Source organism: Eschrichtius robustus, chromosome 8, assembly GCF_028021215.1.
Source record: "Eschrichtius robustus isolate mEscRob2 chromosome 8, mEscRob2.pri, whole genome shotgun sequence".
Taxonomy (NCBI): domain Eukaryota; kingdom Metazoa; phylum Chordata; class Mammalia; order Artiodactyla; family Eschrichtiidae; genus Eschrichtius; species Eschrichtius robustus.
In genome coordinates this window covers 97,342,169-97,362,015 of record NC_090831.1, presented here as the reverse complement: position 1 = coordinate 97,362,015, position 19,847 = coordinate 97,342,169, and the positions used below count along the sequence as shown (strand labels likewise).

Sequence of the window (19,847 nt, the reverse complement as noted above, 5' to 3'; positions counted from 1 at the left end):
TAGAATGGCTGAGAGGGAAAAGGTTATAAATAGAGAAAGCAGAACAAGTTTGACTTAGTCTAAGGCTTCAGGTAAATTAGAGATTATAACTGTACTCCCTTCAGATTTCTTTCAGATGAAGCTGAATGCTTTGCCAAAGTACTCAAAACTTAAAACACTCATGCTACACAGTTTCTTTCCAATCTTCACAGAAGGCCAGATTTCTTCCTGGACATTTACGTAAACTCTTGTGACTGTCAGTGATGATTTTGTGTTGGTTATGGGGAGGCTGAATTTGGCCTAAGGTAGCTTATCCTGGAAATAATCATGAAATTCCAATGAAGCTATCCAAAGAGTTTTACAATTAATTGCTTGGAGGGAAATTCACATCTTAGAGTTGTAAAGAACTCCACCTTCGGAAACCTAAATGTCCTCATAGATAAATAGGAAAGCCAAAGGGCAGTACCACATATAAGGAGAACATAAAAGTTACTAACATATCCTGTGGTCATAGAGAAATGGAGAACATCTGCCTCTTTTGCTTCAGAGAGCAAGAGTAAGGCAGAACGATTTTTAGGAACTTTCGTAATTTGCTCATTCAACCGACTATCACCAGACACGGGCAGAGAAATGTAAAGACAGAACCAGTAAACTCAAAAATAATCCTGCAAGAATTTGCATATACTTCCAGAATTCTAGAATAAGCCTTAAACAAAAAGGTGATTAGGTTTCATCCTTGTTAAAAAAAAAAAAAAAAAAAGGGCAAGCATTTTTAAAAAAAGAGTTGAACAACCCATAACCTTCCAGAAAGCCTAGCCTCTAGTGTTTTGCCTTCCCAGCTGCCTGTCCCAGCCTATACACTTAGTAAACATTGCTTGACTTATCTCAAGCCAAAAATTAGAGAAACTTCAATAGTAACACATCAGGAAGTCTAAATATCACCATTTAGATTTGGATTTTGTTTCATATTGCAATGGCTTTAAAAAGAATCAGTTTTTCTAAGAAGAGGCCCGAGATCAAAATTTGTTTTGTTACAAAGCCAACTCTTGAAATGTGCTACTATTTTGCACATAGCATTTTAGTGATTCATCTAAGACACTTAACTGAAAACATCTTAAGGCCGTATCTACATGATATACCAAAACATCTGGAGGTAAAATGAAAAGATATTCCATGTGCTAATTTTTTATTTAAATAAACAAATATCTAGCTATTTAGTAATGCATTTGAATAATAAATGACAAATATTTAGAAAGGTGATGGTTTTGCTTTGGAAATTATTTCTGAAATGTAGCAGATTTTTTAAGTGATTTTTTTTTTTCTTTCAGCCAACAAGTCAATGTAGTTGTTTGCAAGTTAGGCCAGGATGCATTCTGTGCCTAGACAATTTATTCCTCTACTAACCTTCAAAATACTGTCTGGTCACTGACATTCTATCATCTGCATCTTCCATAGCTTTCCCCTAAAAGACCACCTCATAAAGTTTCTCTCCTTTCTCCTTAAGAAATAAGACTAGTGCAAAATATATTATGCATTCAGGAATTTTCCCCCATATGATATCTCTAAATGTGGGCACTGAACTCCAAATCCAAAACCAGGCTTTAGCAGATCAATGGGATGACTATGGACAAGGTATTTTCCTACGTGGTAAAATGGGTAAAATAAAAATTTTATTTATCTGAAAGCCACTAGCAGAGATTAAGCCACATTTGCATCTATTAGTCACCATCTTTTACAAAACATGTCAATTCCTCTTAGAAAATCATCTGTGATCCTTATAACATAATCTGGAATTCTAAAACAGCTCCCACAACCATCACATTTCTCTCTGGAGAGCACTACCTGCTACCTATGGCAAATATTCATATAACTGATTTTACCTAACTTCAAGGCATGATTGATTCCTTTTTTCTGGATGGTTAGAGGTTTCGGGGGAGATATTTTTTGAAGGCTGAGGCAAATGCCATTTAATATGGTGTAGATACGTTTTCCTGATTTTTAATAATGAGACTAGCAGAGCAAATATTGCAAGGGATGTATAATAAATTTTAGCACTGAATGACAAACGGAAACAAGCAGGGCTTCGACGCGAAAAGGTGGTTTGTTCTCCCAGCTGCGTGGTTCAAAAAGTCACACTCGTCTTGACATAGTGAATCACCAAATGGCTCTCCATTTGCTGCCTTGCATTGGCATTAGCTTGTTCGACTTCTATTGTGATGGTGAATATATTTGCTGCAGCAGCCATTAGTAAAAAGGCATGCTAATAACAGTGAAATACAGCTCCACTTGAAAAATGAGGTGCACACAGACCCTAAAGAGCCTTATATCTCTCACTATGCCACAACACCGTGTTATGAGTTACTACAGATTATTAAAATAATTTAATGTAGTTATCGCACTGAAATATGTACCCTTCAGCCTGGAAGTGAATGTAGCCTGTGCTCTAATAAAGAACAATTCTAAGAAAGCACTCCAAAGAGTTCTTGCCCAGGTCTAATTATAGGCGGTAAATTTGCTTCCTTCCAGAAAAAAACAAAGAAAAGCTTTTCACTGTCTTTTACCCAATACCAGTGATTAGTGCAGTTGTCCCAGAAGAAAGTAAATTCACCTTAATAGTTAGACGTAGTATGTAACTCAAGGATATTGCATATTGCCTTCAATAATCTCTCCGTTACTTGTGAAAGCTGACGCCAAGCCAAAGCTCTCCAGGGTTAACCAGAGGTGCTGGTTACTGCTGTGAACTGTCTTCCCACCTCAGCCCCTAGATTACTTTGAATTCAGTATTTCAGTAGCAATCATTTACACACATACAAGTGTCCGCAATAATGCCTGGAGGTCTGGAAGGTTTTTTCAGGGAGAGCTGTAGTAGCACGAATACCAAAATCTGTTATGGAATGATAGAATTGCAGAATTCAGACTGTATGCTGCAGAGGAGGAAACCAAGGTCTAGAGATGCCCTGCTCCTCTCTTCTGGGACATGTGGGATTCTAGGTTAAAGCAAGAACATGTATGAGACTAATATGAAGCCAGGAACTGGGCAGGGCAGGCTTTTGCTGCATTTTCTTTTATACTTTCTTTACTTTAAGGATAGTTGTCCTACAGTTATCCAAGTTGATAAAAGCTTGTATTAAGCGCAATGATTCATATTCAAGAGCGAGCCTTGGCTCTAGGAAAGAATTCTTCAAGGATACTTTGTCTAGTGGCAAAGTATGTCAGAGGCAGAACAAGTATTAAACAGCCATCGTGTGAAAGTTATTCAGAACGAGCAATGCCAGACTGCTTTTAAGAAAAGCATTTTTGTTACAGGTAGCCGGGAATCTGCCTTTGTTTACGCCATCTCTTCAGCTGGAGTTGTATTTGCCATCACCAGGGCCTGTAGCCAAGGAGAATTAAAATCCTGTTCCTGTGACCCAAAGAAGAAGGGAACCGCCAAGGACAGCAAGGGCACTTTCGACTGGGGTGGCTGCAGTGATAACATTGACTATGGGATCAAGTTTGCCCGAGCCTTTGTGGATGCCAAGGAAAGGAAAGGAAAGGATGCCAGAGCCCTGATGAATCTTCACAACAACAGAGCCGGCAGGAAGGTATGGACTGCAGCGGTGCTCGTTTTGTAGACTGCATGGCCTTATAAACCACTTAAGGCAAGCTTATCTTAAGCCTTCCTAGAGTGCTAAAATGCTATCATCACAACTTCCCACTGTCCCCCAGCCCAGAGCTGTTTGTTCTAAAGAATACCACCAACTGGGTTGAAATATCCCCACCTGCACTCTACCTGCCCTCCCACAGCTAAGCTGAAGGAGTCCAACCACTGCTTTTGGCATTGGGTACAGTCAAGTGCCTATGGTCTCTCTGGATACTGTATCATCTAGTCAGAAGATAGCATCTGTGGTTGAGGATGGGGCTGCATCCCACATACCAGTGGGACGCTGAATGCTTGTATCTAAGGGGTATCAAGTCCCAGAACATCTTCTCTCAGACTTATCATGAAAGCAACTCACCAGGCATGGCTTGTTGGCTTCTTCTAGATTCAGGGAAGCTCTTTTCAGAACCAGAAGCTGCTTTCACTCTTAAAAGCCCCACCTTGGGCTTTTAAGGGGTTTCTGATACTGGATGAGTAAGTGGACTAGGGGAAGACATGCCCCAAAGAGGCACACTGGCCCCTTAACCTCTAGACCTGACTAACCTCTTGGGCTGTGGGTACCTGGTCAATATTCATTCCCTAACTCCCATTTGTTAGATGAGGAAATAGGCCCTCCAGTGCTCCAGGTCACATGGAGAATCAGAAGAAAAGCCAGGACTAGAATTCAGGTTTCAACTCCCAGCCCCGAGGTGGTTTGGCCTAGGATTAAACCATTTCAATGCCAGTGTTCAGATCCACTGATAAGCCATGTCTTTGGGCATGGTGGCTTGACCAGAAGAACTAGAGGATCGGAATGCTGCACATTAGGCCTTTGTGTAAGAAGCATAAACTGGTTGGCTAATCAAACATTCAGTCAGAACCATTCTAAAATAATCTAACTGCCAATGAGAAGAGAAACTATAATTTGTCTTTTATCAACACAAAATAAATATGTGCTTGACATTAATATATAAAGAAAGATCAGCATAAAATTGTAAAGTCCCCAGGGGGGCTTTAATAGGAAAAAAGAATAGAAAAGAATGTAGATCTGTTTGGATGAAAACCCTTTTACTAGGCTCACAGAGGGAACAGATCTCATGTAAAGGAATTTGGAAGGAAAGAAGTCTTGCTTAGCACACGGAATAAGATGAGTGTGACCTGAGCAGTTTACAAATAGTACCTTTCTTGAACTTGGAAAATCAACATTCCTAATTTTCACAAATTTATGAACTTATAGTGACTACTGCCAAGAATATAGACTACGGTTGTGCAATCCTACAACTGTGGTAATTACTGTTTGTGCAATGGTTTAGATAAGGAAAAATTTACATTGACCTTTGTTTTGACATTGATACCATATGTATAGGTTACAAAGTGTGGTGTCTTTGATAGGAGAATGCTGCTTAATTATTCAAGCACAGTATATAGTTGGATCTCTCAGACTATTGTACAGATAAGAGCATATGGTCATACACTGCATCCAAAATAACGTTGACTCATCAAAACAAATGTTAATTTTGCTGAATAGGTCATTAGATATTGAATGTTTCTACTCTTCAAGACAATGGATCTTAGCTATTATATTGTAGGCTCTGAATAAACATGACTTTTCATGTAAATTACATGATTCCTCACTGTGTAGAGGTGAACAGCTGTCAAGCCTCAGATATTCTCCTGCCTACTCTGCAAAACTTAGGAGGCTACTTTTGATTGGAATAAAAGTGCACACACTGACTTTTTTAAATGTGGCTTTAATTAATGGTGGGTGGGCAGACTGTTTCAAGGAGATGCATGATGTCAGTGAATATGAACTTTAATGAGAGTAAATGTATTGAGATAAACATGCGTCTCTAATTCTCTTCTTGCGGTCATTAGACCCCCAGTCTCTACTCCCCCTTCGTACCAGCAGAAGGTCTGTGGAATCAAAATGAGAACAGGCTGGGCTTGAGTTTGAAGGCAGGCCTCCTGAGCTAAGCCTCCGACTGGCCTAGCTCTAGAAAACCCCAGCCTCCAAGGCTGATAGCCACATCAGTTCATTTTTTTTTCTTCTTTGTGCTTTTCAGTGTTTCCCAAATTGTCCACTACGAACATCTACTTTTTAAAATGGGGGGATGGGGTGGGGTGGGGAGCAAGGGGCAGGGCCAATACATTTTAAAAGAAAAGCCATCTATTCCAAGATTGTTCTGCTTAGCCAACGCTACAAATCAGAATTCAACACTGCCATTCACAACAGGCCTTAACTTTCCCCTAACATTTGAGCAGTTTAATTCCTTTATTATAGCAGCTGGTTAGAGCACCCTCATGTGTCTCTGTACTGTAATATCATTTTAGATCTTCTATGCTGTTATATCACTTTATTTTAATGACAGCTTCAACAGAATTTGTAATGATGCTTCTTTCCTTCATGTTTTCTTGAAACTCATCTTGAGCCTCGTTTTCTGCCTCCAAATAGGACTATTAATAAGTCTTGAAAAGATAAATCTACCTTGTTCAAAACAAACACTTTATCGAAGAAGACAGTCCATAACTTCTCTTAGCAGTTCTTTTTAGATCTAAAGAAGCCATGCTATGAAAACTTCTAAATTATATTTTAAGGTAGGTTAAGGTAAATTTCAGGTGAAAGTTACTTGGTTGATAGCTACCATTTGTTTCCTTTCAGGATCTTGAAAACAGCTTTAAATTAGTCCACTCTTTCTACGTGAAATGATCACAACTTCTTTTACCTTTCCTAAGAGAATCCGTCTCAAAATATTCCATGTACCCAATCAAATACTGCCCTTCAATTACTGGACATTTCCATAATAAGAATAAGAGGAATTCCATAAAAATACTTTTCCCCAAAAGTATTTCTTACCATACTGAAGATGGAACAAGGGATGTGAAGCGAGACCTACCTTCGTTTTAACCCTGCAATACCGGTGGCTTAGATCACTGAATTCAGGCTCTTTCAGATGTAAAGGGGATTACGTAGTGCTATGGAAAGACAAGGGTAAAGTGAATAGCACAGAACCTGGCAAGTAGTAGGTGCTCAGTAAAAGCTAGTCCCCCCCTCCCCCCTTTAGTGACGTGAAGGTTATCTGTAACTCAGGGTAGAGTCAGGCACAAATCCAGTTTGAACTAGTACTTAGGATTCAATCTGATCTCTCCACGTACCCATAGACTCATCTTCGGTACAGTCTAACATACTAATGAAAAATAGGCATACGGCATTAGCTAATGTACAAAAGACCTTCAAAATCCTTTGTAATTTGATCTTCTAAAAAACCTCTATTGGAATAAAGAGCAGTATTAGTATTTCTATTTTTCAGATGACGAAACTGGGCCTCAGAGGGATCAAGTGACTAACACATAGGGTCATACAATCGTGAAGTGCTGGGCTTGGGGGCTCAAACCCATTGCTTTCATCTTTTTGTCCTTATCTACCTTTCCATGTTGTCTCTGTTGAGAATTTCTGAGAAAGATAAACACACAGCATTTCTGTACTGAAAAAAACAAAACAAAACAAAAAACAGCAGCAGCAGCAGTCCTTGGAAGGTAGTTTACTGGTGATATTTTTTTCCCCTTTGTGTGTGTCTTTAATTTTACAAGTTTTCTAAACTGAATATGTATTATTTCTTAATAAAAGGGAAAACCTTGTTTAAATACCAAAAACATAACTTCTAGTCACCATGAGCATGCCCAAAGCTTATTTGGTGGATTTCCAAAATTTCAACTCAAGGCACTGCAAGTTCTAGAGCACTGTTCCTATGTGCTGTTGGACTAAATTTGGGAAAAGCACTGTTTCTGGTATGTAGAAAAGAATAAGACAAAATCCTGACCACAAGAAACTAAATTTTAATCAGGAAGACAAGTGAAATACAGTCATGAGGCAAGCTCTATGCTAGATGGTATAATAGAAAAATCACCCAAAGGGCCAGTTAGTTGAGGAGAGAAAGGTTGTGTCATAAAAGAGCTGGGTGTTGAAGCTGGAGATAAAGGTTTCCTATGGCTGAGATAGGGAAAACGCTTTCCAGGATGAAGGGACTCCAGACAAAGAAAGATATGAGAGTAGAAAGAACATCAAAGTTGAAGAATGACAAGGGTACTAGGGTAGAGCTCATGACTGAGAATTAATAGGAGCTGAGGCTGCAAATTTGAGTCTCGGCCAGATCTGGAGAGCCTCAAATGCCATGCTGAGATATTTGGGTGCTGCTGTGAAGCAATGGAAAGGTATTGAACAATGCAGGAGATGTTAAATACTTAAGTTCCAGTTTTATGTACTGTTAATTTCTCTAGAGTCCACTTTAAAAGAATGATAGATTTCAAAGTTCAAATCTTCTGCAATAGGTTTGAATGAATGACTTTAAAAAATAGACTCACTAGGAAACTTATGAGAAATTTCTACCTCCCTGAATTTTATTTTCAGCTTTACCTATACATATAAGGACTGATACAGACAGTAAGCTTCCTGATGGATAGTAATAAAAAATTAGCATATGGCAACTGTGCTGCTATTTATATTTTTAACATAGTGTTTACATTGTTATTGGCTCATTAGAGGTTCTTAGCTATTGACATCATGTTGACTGAGGCAACATGGAGGCTGGGGCTCTGGACACTGGTTCTAATACTTGAGCATGACCTTGGACAAGTTACCTAACAAGGATTGCTACGGAAAATAAAATATATACACATATGCACCAGGTTTTAAGCAAGCCTAGGAGGTAGGTACCATTACTATCCATATTTTCCATATGAAGAGACTAAAGTCTATATAATAGGGTGGCCGGAGTTAGGAAACAAGTTGAATTTATTTCCTAGCTGAAATTCAAACTTAGCCTCCTGTATTTTACATTTATATATATTTAGATATCCTGTATTTTATATGTGAGAAGTTTGGAGGGCAAAGGATCCAGAGTTTCTAGTTCTGTGCTCTGCCCAATCCAGCACCCCTCAAGGTCAGTGCTGTGGAGCGCCGGGCCTGCCCCTGAGCTCGACCCACTGGGGCACCAGCACAAAGCAGATACTTCCAAGTTCTGACTACAGGAAATACCTCCAAAGTCAACACAAATGGATATTGAACAAGACGTAAGCATAGCCTTACAGGCAAGTAAATCTTGGGCCTAATAAAGACTTCCAAGAATAGATCCTATGATGCCACTTAAGATAAATAATACATAATGGGTCTGAACCAAGAGAACTGGGTGTGATGAAAAAGAAATCACTCTCGAAAAGTAAGAAATATCAACAGAAAAGAAAGTGATAAAACTGAACTGAGTTACAGAGCCAGACTGCTTTAACCTCCTGTATATGCTCATCAACGTTGAGCATCTTTTTGAAGCACAACTTTCACTTAGTACAGATTTATGTTCTGACTGGCCATCTCTGTTCATAAAATGAAATGCATTCTAAAAAATTAGATCAGTTCTGCCAGCCTCACCTCTCTCTTGTTGGACCCAAAGATAGAATGTTTTTGATACTGTCAATCTTTTACCATGTATGAATCAAAAACTAACCAGAATTAAAGTCCCAAAGCAGAGAAAACTGTTAACAAAATTGTTACAGTTCCAGGTAAAGTTCTATTATTCATAGAAAATGTTTTTTAGACTGGCCTCATTAGTCAATAAGAATTATTATATATATGGTTAGTCAACGGTAATGTTCTTGAATTCCACAAATAAGTTCCACACCTTCTATTTCCTAGCTAAGCCCACCCACAGTCACTGTTTTTAAACAATAACAGTGCTCAAGAAATCACAATGTCTTATTTAAGTTAATAAATGATTGCATAAGCAAATCAACTGCACAGTTTGCTAATAAATATTCCTTGTTTTCCTAGTTCCAGAGCATGTATGTTTGAAAGATTTGTTGGTCTGGTTTTCAGTAACTCTTAGAGATGTGGACCTGTCAAAGGGATTTAATTGTTAATAAATATACTTGGCTTTAAGCCAGCATCTGAAAATTAAATAATATGTTTTTAATGTGTGTTTCCCTCAGGAAAACTGATATCGGACCAGAAATATGGTAGTTGCTTTGTGGCATACACCCAACTAAAAAGTGAAGTACTAACACTTCTTCAAATGCTCAAGTTAATCTAAATACTTTAGTTGAAACATAGCATATAAAGACCTAAAATAAATTCTAAGCAGGATTTCTAAGGCAAGGTCAGTAGTTAAGTTTGCATAGATTTCACATGGTATAAGGTGGATTGACCTTTTTCTTTTTTTTTTAAATTTTATTTATTTATTTATTTATGGCTGTGTTGGGTCTTCGTTTCTGTGCGAGGGCTTTCTCCAATTGCGGCAAGCGGGGGCCACTCTTCATCGTGGAGCACGGGCCTCTCACTATCGCGGCCTCTCTTGTTGCAGAGCACAGGCTCCAGACACGCAGGCTCAGTAATCGTGGCTCACGGGCCTAGTTGCTCCGCGGCATGTGGGATCTTCCCAGACCAGGGCTTGAACCTGTGTCCCCTGCATTGGCAGGCAGATTCTCAACCACTGTGCCACCAGGGAAGCCCTGCCCTTTTTCTGATAGGGAGAGAATCAGTATAGCAGGACACAGGGGTCATAAACTTAGCAAAATGCAGGTACTTACAAAAAAAATTCTCATGATCTGCAAAGAAGTCTTATAAAGACACCCTGGCGTTGCTTGGGCTCAGTCTCCAAAAAGCCTGAGTTAAGAGACTAAAATTTCACTCTCCTTGGGAGAAGTTCATCTTATTAAAACTGTCAAAATAATTCTTTGTGGACTAATTTGATGTGCAAACACTAAATGTAAAAACTTTTGTAGAACCCATCCACTGGAACCAGAGACCATGAACCCCCCAGAAGTTCATGAGAAAGGCTGGCAGAGTGATTTAAGGTGTCAACCTGGTGTCAGACAGGTTTGGGGTACATCCTGCCTCAGCTACATTGCCTGTGAGACCTAGGGCAAGGTCCTCAGGGTCTAGGTATCTCAATATCCTCATCTGTAAAATGGGGATGAAAATAGTATATGCCTTATATGCTTGTGTGGATTAAATAAAAGTGCTTAAATCAAGTGCTCAGCATGGCTTAACATATGGTAAGATCCTAATGAATGCTATGCCTTGTTATTATGCCCTGACCTTTAGTTGGGATAAATATAAAATAGAATTGTTCTAGCTTGCACAATGCATGTATTTCCTTCTTCCATGCCCCCCCCTTTTATTTTTTAAAACAGTCAGACTTTTGTTTCTGTGGTATAGAATATTAATATTTATAAGTTTCTTAAATTCTAAGAGTAGAAAATAGCCTCTGCAGATCTGAAGGCTTAAAGTGCTCAAAATCAAAGATTTAAGGGCCATCAAAAATCTACTAAGATTTTAGCACTGACAGAACAATGAGCTTACTGAAGATTTTTTTATTGAGAAAAGTTTTATATTAAGCTAAAAATGGTTTCTATGAGGCTAAATGCCAAAAGAATACTCCTGTCCTTAGCAGTCACATTTATTCATCTTATTAAAAGTAGTGAACTTCCCTGGTGGCACAGTGGTTAAGAATCCGTCTGCCAATGCAGGGAACCTGGGTTCAACCCCTGGTCCAGGAAGATCCCACATGCTGCGGAGCAACTAAGCCCGTGCACCACAACTACTGAGCCTGTGCTCTAGAGCCCGTGCTCCACAACAAGAGAAGCCACTGCAATGAGAAGGCTGCATATACTGCAACAAAGAGTAGCTCTCGCTCGCCGCAACTAGAGAAAGCCCGTGCGCAGCAACGAAGACCCAACACCGCCAAAAATAAATTAAATAAATAATTTAAAAAATAAAAGTAGTCATGTCAAGTGAGCAAAGGTTTAGTGATGAGATGCCACAGAGTAAACACTGGTGGGATTAAGCAAATAGTGAGGGGAGGTGGTTGATGAGGAATTGCGCTGGGCGCCTGGGGGATATAAAAAGCCATGAGGGCTGTGAGAATTTACAAAGAGGGGCCTAAGAAGTAGGTTGAAAATGGAACCTTGACAGCAGTCCGCATCAAGAATCAAAGAAGGAAGTGGTACCACAGAGCCTTTAGAAAAGATTCGAGACCAAGTGGGAAACGGGACCTAAATGTGTCATGGGCTGAGGCTTGTTTCTGGAAGAAGCTTTCAGCATCACACATTGGAGAGAGACAGCAAGTCACTGTAATCGATTCTTTTTTGAGTTCTTTCTGTTATAAAAACAATACTCACACAAACAAAAGTAACAAACTGAGCAGTGCAGAAGTGTGTCTCATAAAATGAGAACATTTCCTCCCCTCACAATCCTTGTCTCCTTCCAGAACATTTCAAAGTGCAATCGGACTCAAGGCTGTGGACAGAACATATACTATTTCACCTCTTCCTTCCTCCCTCAGACCTCATTAAAATTATAGTAATGGAATATAAATGGCTTAAATCAACAATAAAGAGAATAGTCAAAGAAATGAGAGAACTCAACACATTTCTGGAAAGTGGACAGGGAATGAAGAAATCGTAACATAAAGCAGGATGGAGAAGCCTCAGCCTAGAAGAATAAAAGCAGATGAGGCGGGGGGGGGGGGGGAAAACAAAAGCAGATGAGGAATGTGGAAACCAAGATACCCTGAGAAAATTTCAGATACAAATGAGCACTGGAGAGAAGCACAGGGCTGAAAATTGGGATTAACTGAAAAACCCATTGGTGGCATAAAGAACCCCATCCCCTCCCCTTCACCCCGAAGCAGAACTCCTGGAAGTCTAGTGTCAAACCTTCTAGGCTTTCTGCAGTTAGAGTCTCCAGAACAGCCAGTGTCCTACCTACTCATTAGAAAGCAAACCTCTGGTCCACAAGCCCCATCATATAACCAGAGTTCCTAAATACTTTTTTATGACTTCACTCTTAAATATGAAGAGACTGTCCAAGAATTAACATATATTTGATTAAATTCAGAAGCGTAAAAGAAAGCAAACAAACAAAAAAGCAGTAAGTCAGGCAGGGATGAGAAGAAAATTTTTTAAAAGCCAAGAAGATCCAAGAAGATATTAATATCCATGAACAACAAGAATGGATGCTTTGAAAAAGTGACAATTAGAGAACAAGAGAGAACTTGGAAGAGAAAGCCAAAGAGAAGGAACCCAGGCACATAAGCCCTGCTCCTTCTTCTAAACTCACCAGTTGGATAAGTCAGTTGTCCTACCCTGGGGAGAAATGAGTAAGGGGATGGAGAGAGCCAGGAGTGTTAGTCTAATGGAATTTATTCCTCAAGAAGCCAGGAAGAAAGTATTAAAACTATAAAAGAGAAAATATGAGACATGGAGGATTGAGTCAGGAGGTTCAGCAACTTGACTAATTAGAATGCCATAAAGAGACTGAAAAAGTGTGTGTGGGGGTGGGGGGTGGAATATTAAGAGAAAACTCTCAGTGCTGAAGTTTCTAGATCAAAAGGGCCCACTGAGGGCTGAGCAGGACTAATTTTTTAAAAATCCTAAATATATCATTGTGATATTTCAGAACACCAAGGATAAGGGAAGGTTTCTAGAACCTTTCATGTAGGGGGTGGGGGTGGGAAAGTGAAATGAAAACAATAATCAGTTGCCAGAGAATCAGCCAGACATCAGATTTCCCATCTGTAACACTAGAGGCCAAAGCCTGTGAAGCAATAACTTCAGTTTTGAGGGAAAATTATTTTCAACCCAGAATTTTATAACCAGCCAAACTATTAGCCAAGTGTGAAGGCTCAATAAAGACATCTTAACACACAAGATTCAGAAAATGCATCCCCCATGCGCCTTGAAGGAGTTACTCAAGAACGGGCTGCAGCAAAGAGAAGGAACCAAAAAAAGAGAAAACATGGCATCTGGCAGAGCAGAGTGTCCACCTAGGAGGGCATGATCCCAGCTGTGTCCAGATAGGACTAAGAAGATGCAGGACCATGGAACCCCCAGGAAACGAGGGGAAGTAATGGAACAGGTGGAATGAGCCTGAGAGTGGAAGACGTTAGGTTACAGTAGACGCACTTGGTAGCAAGTGAGAAAAAGCCAAACTTCGCTCCAGCAACATTCTTCTTCAGCACAGAGGCTATGCTATTGGATCAGAGATTATAAAATGCAGTCCTTGGTTATGCAGTTAACTGTTTGACATCCATATTTACTGTTTTGAGTTTTTAGATTCAACATCTAGACATACCATGAGAGACTTAACTATTGTTACAGAATTTTAATGCTCTCGTGTTTGTCACCACAAAAGGACAGGCCCTGTACTTAATAAATGAATGAATGAATGAATAAAATCAATGTCATGAAAGACAAAGAAAGGCTGAGGAGCTGTTCCAGACTATGAGAGACATGACAACTAAGTGCAACACGTGATCCTGGGCTGGATCCTGGACCAGAGAAAACAATAGCTCTTAGAAGAAGGAGGAGGAGGAGAGGAAGGATGAGAAAGAAGGGGAGGAGAAGGAGCGAGCTTGCGGGGGTGGGGGGGGGGCGGGGGGCGCGGGAGCAGACATTATTGGGACAACTGGTAAAATTTGAAGAAGGTATGTAGATTATAGTATTGTACCAAAGATGTTAAATTTCCTGATTTTGATAATAGTATTGTGGTTAAGAGATGCCATGTCTACAATTTACTCTCACACATAAGAAATTTATGTATCTAGACTATTTTCTCTCTGTGCATGTGTGTGTGTGTGTGTGTGTGTGTGTGTGTGTGTGGAAAATGACAAACCAAATAGGGCAAAATACTTAGTAATTGGCAAATCTGAGTGAAGAGTTCATTGTACTATTCTTGCAACATTTCTGTAAGTTTGAAATCATTTCAAAACGAAAAGTAAAAACAGCAAAATCTATTAGTAATCCTAAAAAAAAAAGAAAGAAAGAAAAGGACAGGCCCTGCTGACGGAGACTGGGGAGAAGAAGGGGAGGAGGAAGGAGGGGCTGCAAATATCCTCGTCTCATAAGAAAGAGCACCAGTAACTTTTGGAAGTAGAAGAGGTGTAAGGGTGCTCCTCGAAGTTGGAGAGATCGTCAGAACCAACCGTTACAGAACCATGCTGGGAGCTGGGGTGAGGGAAATGAGGTGTGAACTACGTTATCACCCCCCCATAAGAAGAAGTCTATCAGGAACTATCTAATGTTGACCGATACGTAAACAGAGTGACTGGCAGAGCTGCCGGACTCAGCTGTGCCGACCGTGCGTGGCGCCCCTCTCCAGAGGGCTCCATTCACTGCACTGTCACTGTAGATTTGCTTAGTTATGAAGAGAATTTTCTGGTGGATGTCCGTATAGTATCTGGAGCATGGGATGTCTTCCTCTGTTTCTCACAAAGCTGGCGGTCAGCTAGCACAGAACTGGTCGTATAGACATTTGGGGAACCACCACAAGGGCAGAAGGCATTAAAAGTCACCGCTCTGGGGCTGTGCCGTGCAGACCGGGAGGGGAGATAAGAGGAGAGGGTACAGCACAGGGCTATTGCTTTTCACTCTCTTTTCTGGACTATATGATTTTTTCAAATCATGCGCACACAGTTCTTTAATTTTAAAGTAATAATTAAAAACAAACACAAAAAAGCCCCAGACTGGCAGCGCCTGGGATGTATGTCTTCAGGTGCCCCCCCCCCCCCCCGCCACGACCGCTTCGTTCGCTCATTTCCTTTAAGGTGCAAATAAAAGGTCTGCGGCCTGCGGCGGAAGCCCACCAGCCCCTCAGCCAGCGCCTCCCGAGACCCCGGGGGAGCGGCCCATCCGGGCAGGACCCTCCACTACAACCTGTCTCTCTGAGAGCACTTGGCTTTTACTCCACTGGTCGCCATCTTTCGTGCCCTCCAAAGCAGCACTAGCGCAAACTGCTGCTTGTGGGAAATTTTCCCTGGAGGTCAGAACATTTTGGAGACATAGGGTAGGACACAACTTCTAATTCAGTCATCAGATATCCCAGCTCCTAGGACCTAAGTCCTAAGACCGACCCCTCCACGAGAATTTCTCACCTGCTCCGGCCCTCCGTGGACCCCGGACTCTGGCCGTGGTGCGCGGGCTCCTTCCCTCCTCCGCTGCTTTCCCGGGTGTGAACTTGATTCTCAACCTGGCTGCGTATTAGAAGCACCTGAGACCGGAAGTACCATCAAGGCTGGGCCCCACCCCCAGGGCAGGTTCTGGTATATTCAGCTCCGGGAGAGGCCAGGGTCTCTGTGACGGAAAGGGTCCCCAGGTGATTTTAATGTGTATCCAGAAGGAGAACCCCTGCTCTTCTCTCTCTAGGTGCCAGAGAACAATCCCCAAATTCCTGTGTTTTTTTTTGTTTGTTTGTTTTTCTAACTCTTTCCAGGTCAAGCAGCCCCTCAAACGGCAGCCAGATTGTAAATGAACATTCTTTCCCTTCCTTCTTCTCTGTGTATGCACACATACGCAGGCCTTTAAAAAGTGGATCATACCACATATACTGTTCTGCATTTTGCTTTTCATCTGACATCCTTTTATATTGTAAGAATGATCTACATCATTAATCAAAGACCACGTCATATTCCTTTATTAAGCACATACCATAATTTGCTTAACCCTTGTCCTGTTGATGTCATTTGGTTTTTTCCTAATATTTTGCTATTGCTAATTATGCTGCAGCGAACATCCATGTGGCTGTGCATCCTTCAAAACTTGTGCAGATATTTCCAGAGTGTAATCGCAAGGTCAGAGGATACCGTACATTCTCACCAACAGTTTGTTATAGCATCTCCTTTCCATACTCTTACCAACACCAAGTATTATCAAATTATCAATCTTTTTACTATTTGCTAACCTGCTAGGCAAAGAGAAAAAAAGGTGTTACATTGCTTCAGTTTGCATTTCTCTGACTACTAGTGAAGTTGAACATCTTTTTGTCTCTTTGTTAGTACTTTGTATTTCTCCTGTGAATGGCCTGTTTCATAGATTTTCGATGACAATTAGTTTGGAAGATGCAATGTAATTCCTCCCCATATCTCTCTCTACTTCTTTTCTGTCCCATTATAATAGGTCTCTAATATTATTCATTTAATTCTTGATTTATTCAAAAGGATAGAGGGAAGCAGAGTATGCACAATTCAAAAGTTGAGAAAAACACAGTGCAATTTATATGAAGATTTTAAATGTGTTTCTAGAAAGAGCATGAATCTGGGAGTGAGCCATATCTGATTCACATCCTAGTCTGCCTCTGTCTAGCTGGGTGACTCTGGGGAATTTTACTTTCCTCACTGATCCCGGGTTTCGTGGGAAAAATAACCCGCTGTGCCTAATCATGGTAATTAGGTAAGATAATGGGCAGAGCCTGGCACATAGTGCAGTACTCAATATGTGGTACGTATTATTATAATGTTATTACAACATTTGAATATTGGAATTCTTCCAGACTAGGCAACCTTATTGTGAGCTTCTCCATCCCATTTCTTACTCTTACCTCAACTACTGTCTAAGTCAGGCCGCCTAGGCTTAGGTCCCTTCCCTCTGCTTCGCTGATGCAGTGGGGTATTGCCCTCTTCAAGGTTAAGGGTTTGAATTTCAAGTCTGCAAACCTGCGACATAGAAGAGGTGGAGGTAGCACCCAGGTGTGATTGAGCACTTCCCGGACTGTGTGTTAGCAATGGGGCCTGGAGATGCAAGCAAACCCAGTACCAGAGAAGGTGTCTCACTTTCCCCCTTGGTTAATTGTCAAGCCCGTGATTAATCCACAATCAAGAACTGACCTAGAGTCTGTCGTACAGAGTGAAGTAAGTCAGAAAGAGAAAAACAAATACTGTATGCTAACACATATATATGGAATCTAAAACAAACAAAAAAATGGTTCTGAAGAACCTAGGGGCAGGACAGGAATAAAGATGCAGACGTGGAGAATGGACTTGAGGACACGGGGAGGGGGAAGGGTAAGCTGGGACAAAGTGAGAGAGTGGCATGGACTAATATATACACTACCAAATGTAAAATAGATAGCTAGTGGGAAGCAGCCGCACAGCACAGGGAGATCAGCTCAGTGCTTTGTGACCACCAAGAGGGGTGGGATAGGGAGGGTGGGAGTGGGGGAGACGCAAGAGGGAAGAGATATGGGGACATATGTATATGTATAACTGATTCACTTTGTTATAAAGCAGAAACTAACACACCATTGTAAAGCAATTATACTCCAATAAAGATGTTTTAAAAAAAAACAAAAAAAGAACTGACCATGGTTCCAGTGGAAATACTTTTGGTTATAAGTAACAGACCCCGGGGACACTAAATAATGAGGAAAACTTAATATCTTGGATGACGAGAAGTCTGGAGGCAGGGCAGGGCCACAGTGGGTTCATTCAAGCAGTTCAGCAACACCCTCCAGAACCCAGTTCTTCTGTCCTTCCAGACTGCCGTCTGCAGCTTGTTGCTTGTCCTGCATTGGCTGCCTCGTGTCCCAAGTGGGCTGCTGCAGAAAGCGGCATCCAGAGACAGGGAAAAGGACTTTCTCCCCTTTTAAAGAGTGAAGAAACCTTTCTTACAAGCCTCCCAACAGATTATTCCTAACATCATATTGGCCCAAATTGAATCACCACATGCCCTCTGCCAAAAAAATCAGTGGCAATTAGTATTATTGATTTGAGCTGCTCCGGGTCAGAGAGAAGCCGGGCCACTTCTGAAGCACATGGCTGCCCAACACCTGAACAGAAGTTAGCAAGGAAGAGGGAAGCGGCTGCTGCCACTCAACAGTGAATGATGATGATGATCAACAGGGTGTACCACGGCCACTGCCGTGTGTATTTATAAGGACTCACAAGGTGTATTTTAAATTAATATGCAAACCCTTCAGTTAATCAAATAATTAATATGCAAACCCTGCCATTTGCATATTTTAAATTAATATGCAAACCCTTCAGTTACCAAGTTCGAAATTTGCAACCTGGAAACTTAGTATTACAAAGAAAGGGAAGTAATATTTCCTGTTATTTTTAAATCTAGGGGTATTACTTATGGGTAAATAACCCAGCTTTTAAAGGAATAAGCTTTGAAGAATGAGCATTCATAGTCAATTCCCAAGTGCTTGGCATGGAGTGAGTTCTGCGTGGCTCCATCGAGATCTTAGGATAGAGGGCTCCTGGACAGGTGACCCAAATGGGGCAGACTGGGGGAGCCAAGACGGCCCTCCTAGGGGTGTTTCTCTGGCAGAGGCCTGCTGTCCAAGTCACCCGGTGAGCCTCATACCAAACACCTGGAATATAAAGATAGGGGGCAGGGTGGGGGCCATATGGGGAGTGTAGTTCCAGAAAAGGAGTTCATTCTAAGAAATCCTTTAAAGATCCCTGGGACCTGGGAGACCAAACTAATGCCGTTTCTCCTGCTTCCTTCTCTGTCCTTCCCTCCAAAGCTGGCTCATCCTGAAGAGGACAGATTTCAAATGTAACAGGGCACAGTCCTCCATGAGGGGCAAAGCGGGAAACGTGTGGTGCCAAGGCCCGAGCTGGGAAGGGGATGAGTGAAGGCACAACTGTGGAGCCGCCATGCTGTCTTGGCTCCTTTTAGAATGCTTTTGTGGGTCTGACCTTCTGGAGTGATGAACATTTCTGCACACGTAGTCCTATTGATACTACAGCCTTGTTCAGAGACTGAGTCTGTAGAAGAGGAAAAACCAGGGCAGAGTTACCTGGGGTGAGGCCCCGCGGAGGGAGAGGCAGCCTGGAACATTGGTTTCTGTGGAGTGGGGTGGAGGGTGAGCTAGGGCGCTGCAGGGAGCGCCACCTGGGCTGCGTTCTGGAGCCACCCACCCGTACCCCATACCTAGACCGATTATACCAGAACCTTAGGGAGTTGGCTGAGCAAGGTTCAAACTACCACCTCCAAGTTCTTAGAAATAGGTCTCTCAATGCGTTACCCTAAGAATTTTGTTCCTAGTACCACCTTGAATAATGTCATCAGGGGGTTTCATTCCCCTTCTGCCTGTGCCCCCCACCCTAGATACCCTCTGTCTTGGACATGCAAATGGAGAGGATGGGGACCCTCAAAAGGCAGGTTTCTCCTCCTCTGCTCCATGACTGAGCTGAGGACCAAAGGCTCAGACTTGAGATCTCCAAGGCCCGTCTCTCCCACTGCCTTTCTGAGTGTCACTGTGCTTTTGGTATCTGATGAGGGAGCCCCTAATCATCCCACTTGCCTCTGCTTCCTCTCTACGAAAGAACAGAGCGAGCCCAGCCCTGTCTGCTAAGCTGAATAACTTGGCCAAAGTTGAGTGATAATCTCCCAAATTTAATGTCACCCTGAGGGTCACCAACTGACTTACCAGTGTACCCTGACTCTGTCCTATACCAGCTGTGTAACCTTGGACGAG

At 41.6% G+C, this 19,847-nt stretch overlaps 1 protein-coding gene across 2 annotated transcripts in view; it reads left to right on the top strand.

Moving 5' to 3' along the window:
* WNT2 (Wnt family member 2) overlaps positions 1 to 19,847 on the top strand; it is a 44,735-nt gene that overhangs the window by 5,795 nt on the left and 19,093 nt on the right. For both annotated transcript variants that reach the window (XM_068549355.1, XM_068549356.1), the window contains exon 3: positions 3,286 to 3,563. In XM_068549355.1, the coding sequence (XP_068405456.1) occupies positions 3,286 to 3,563 (278 nt within the window). The remainder of the gene's footprint in view (positions 1 to 3,285; positions 3,564 to 19,847) is intronic.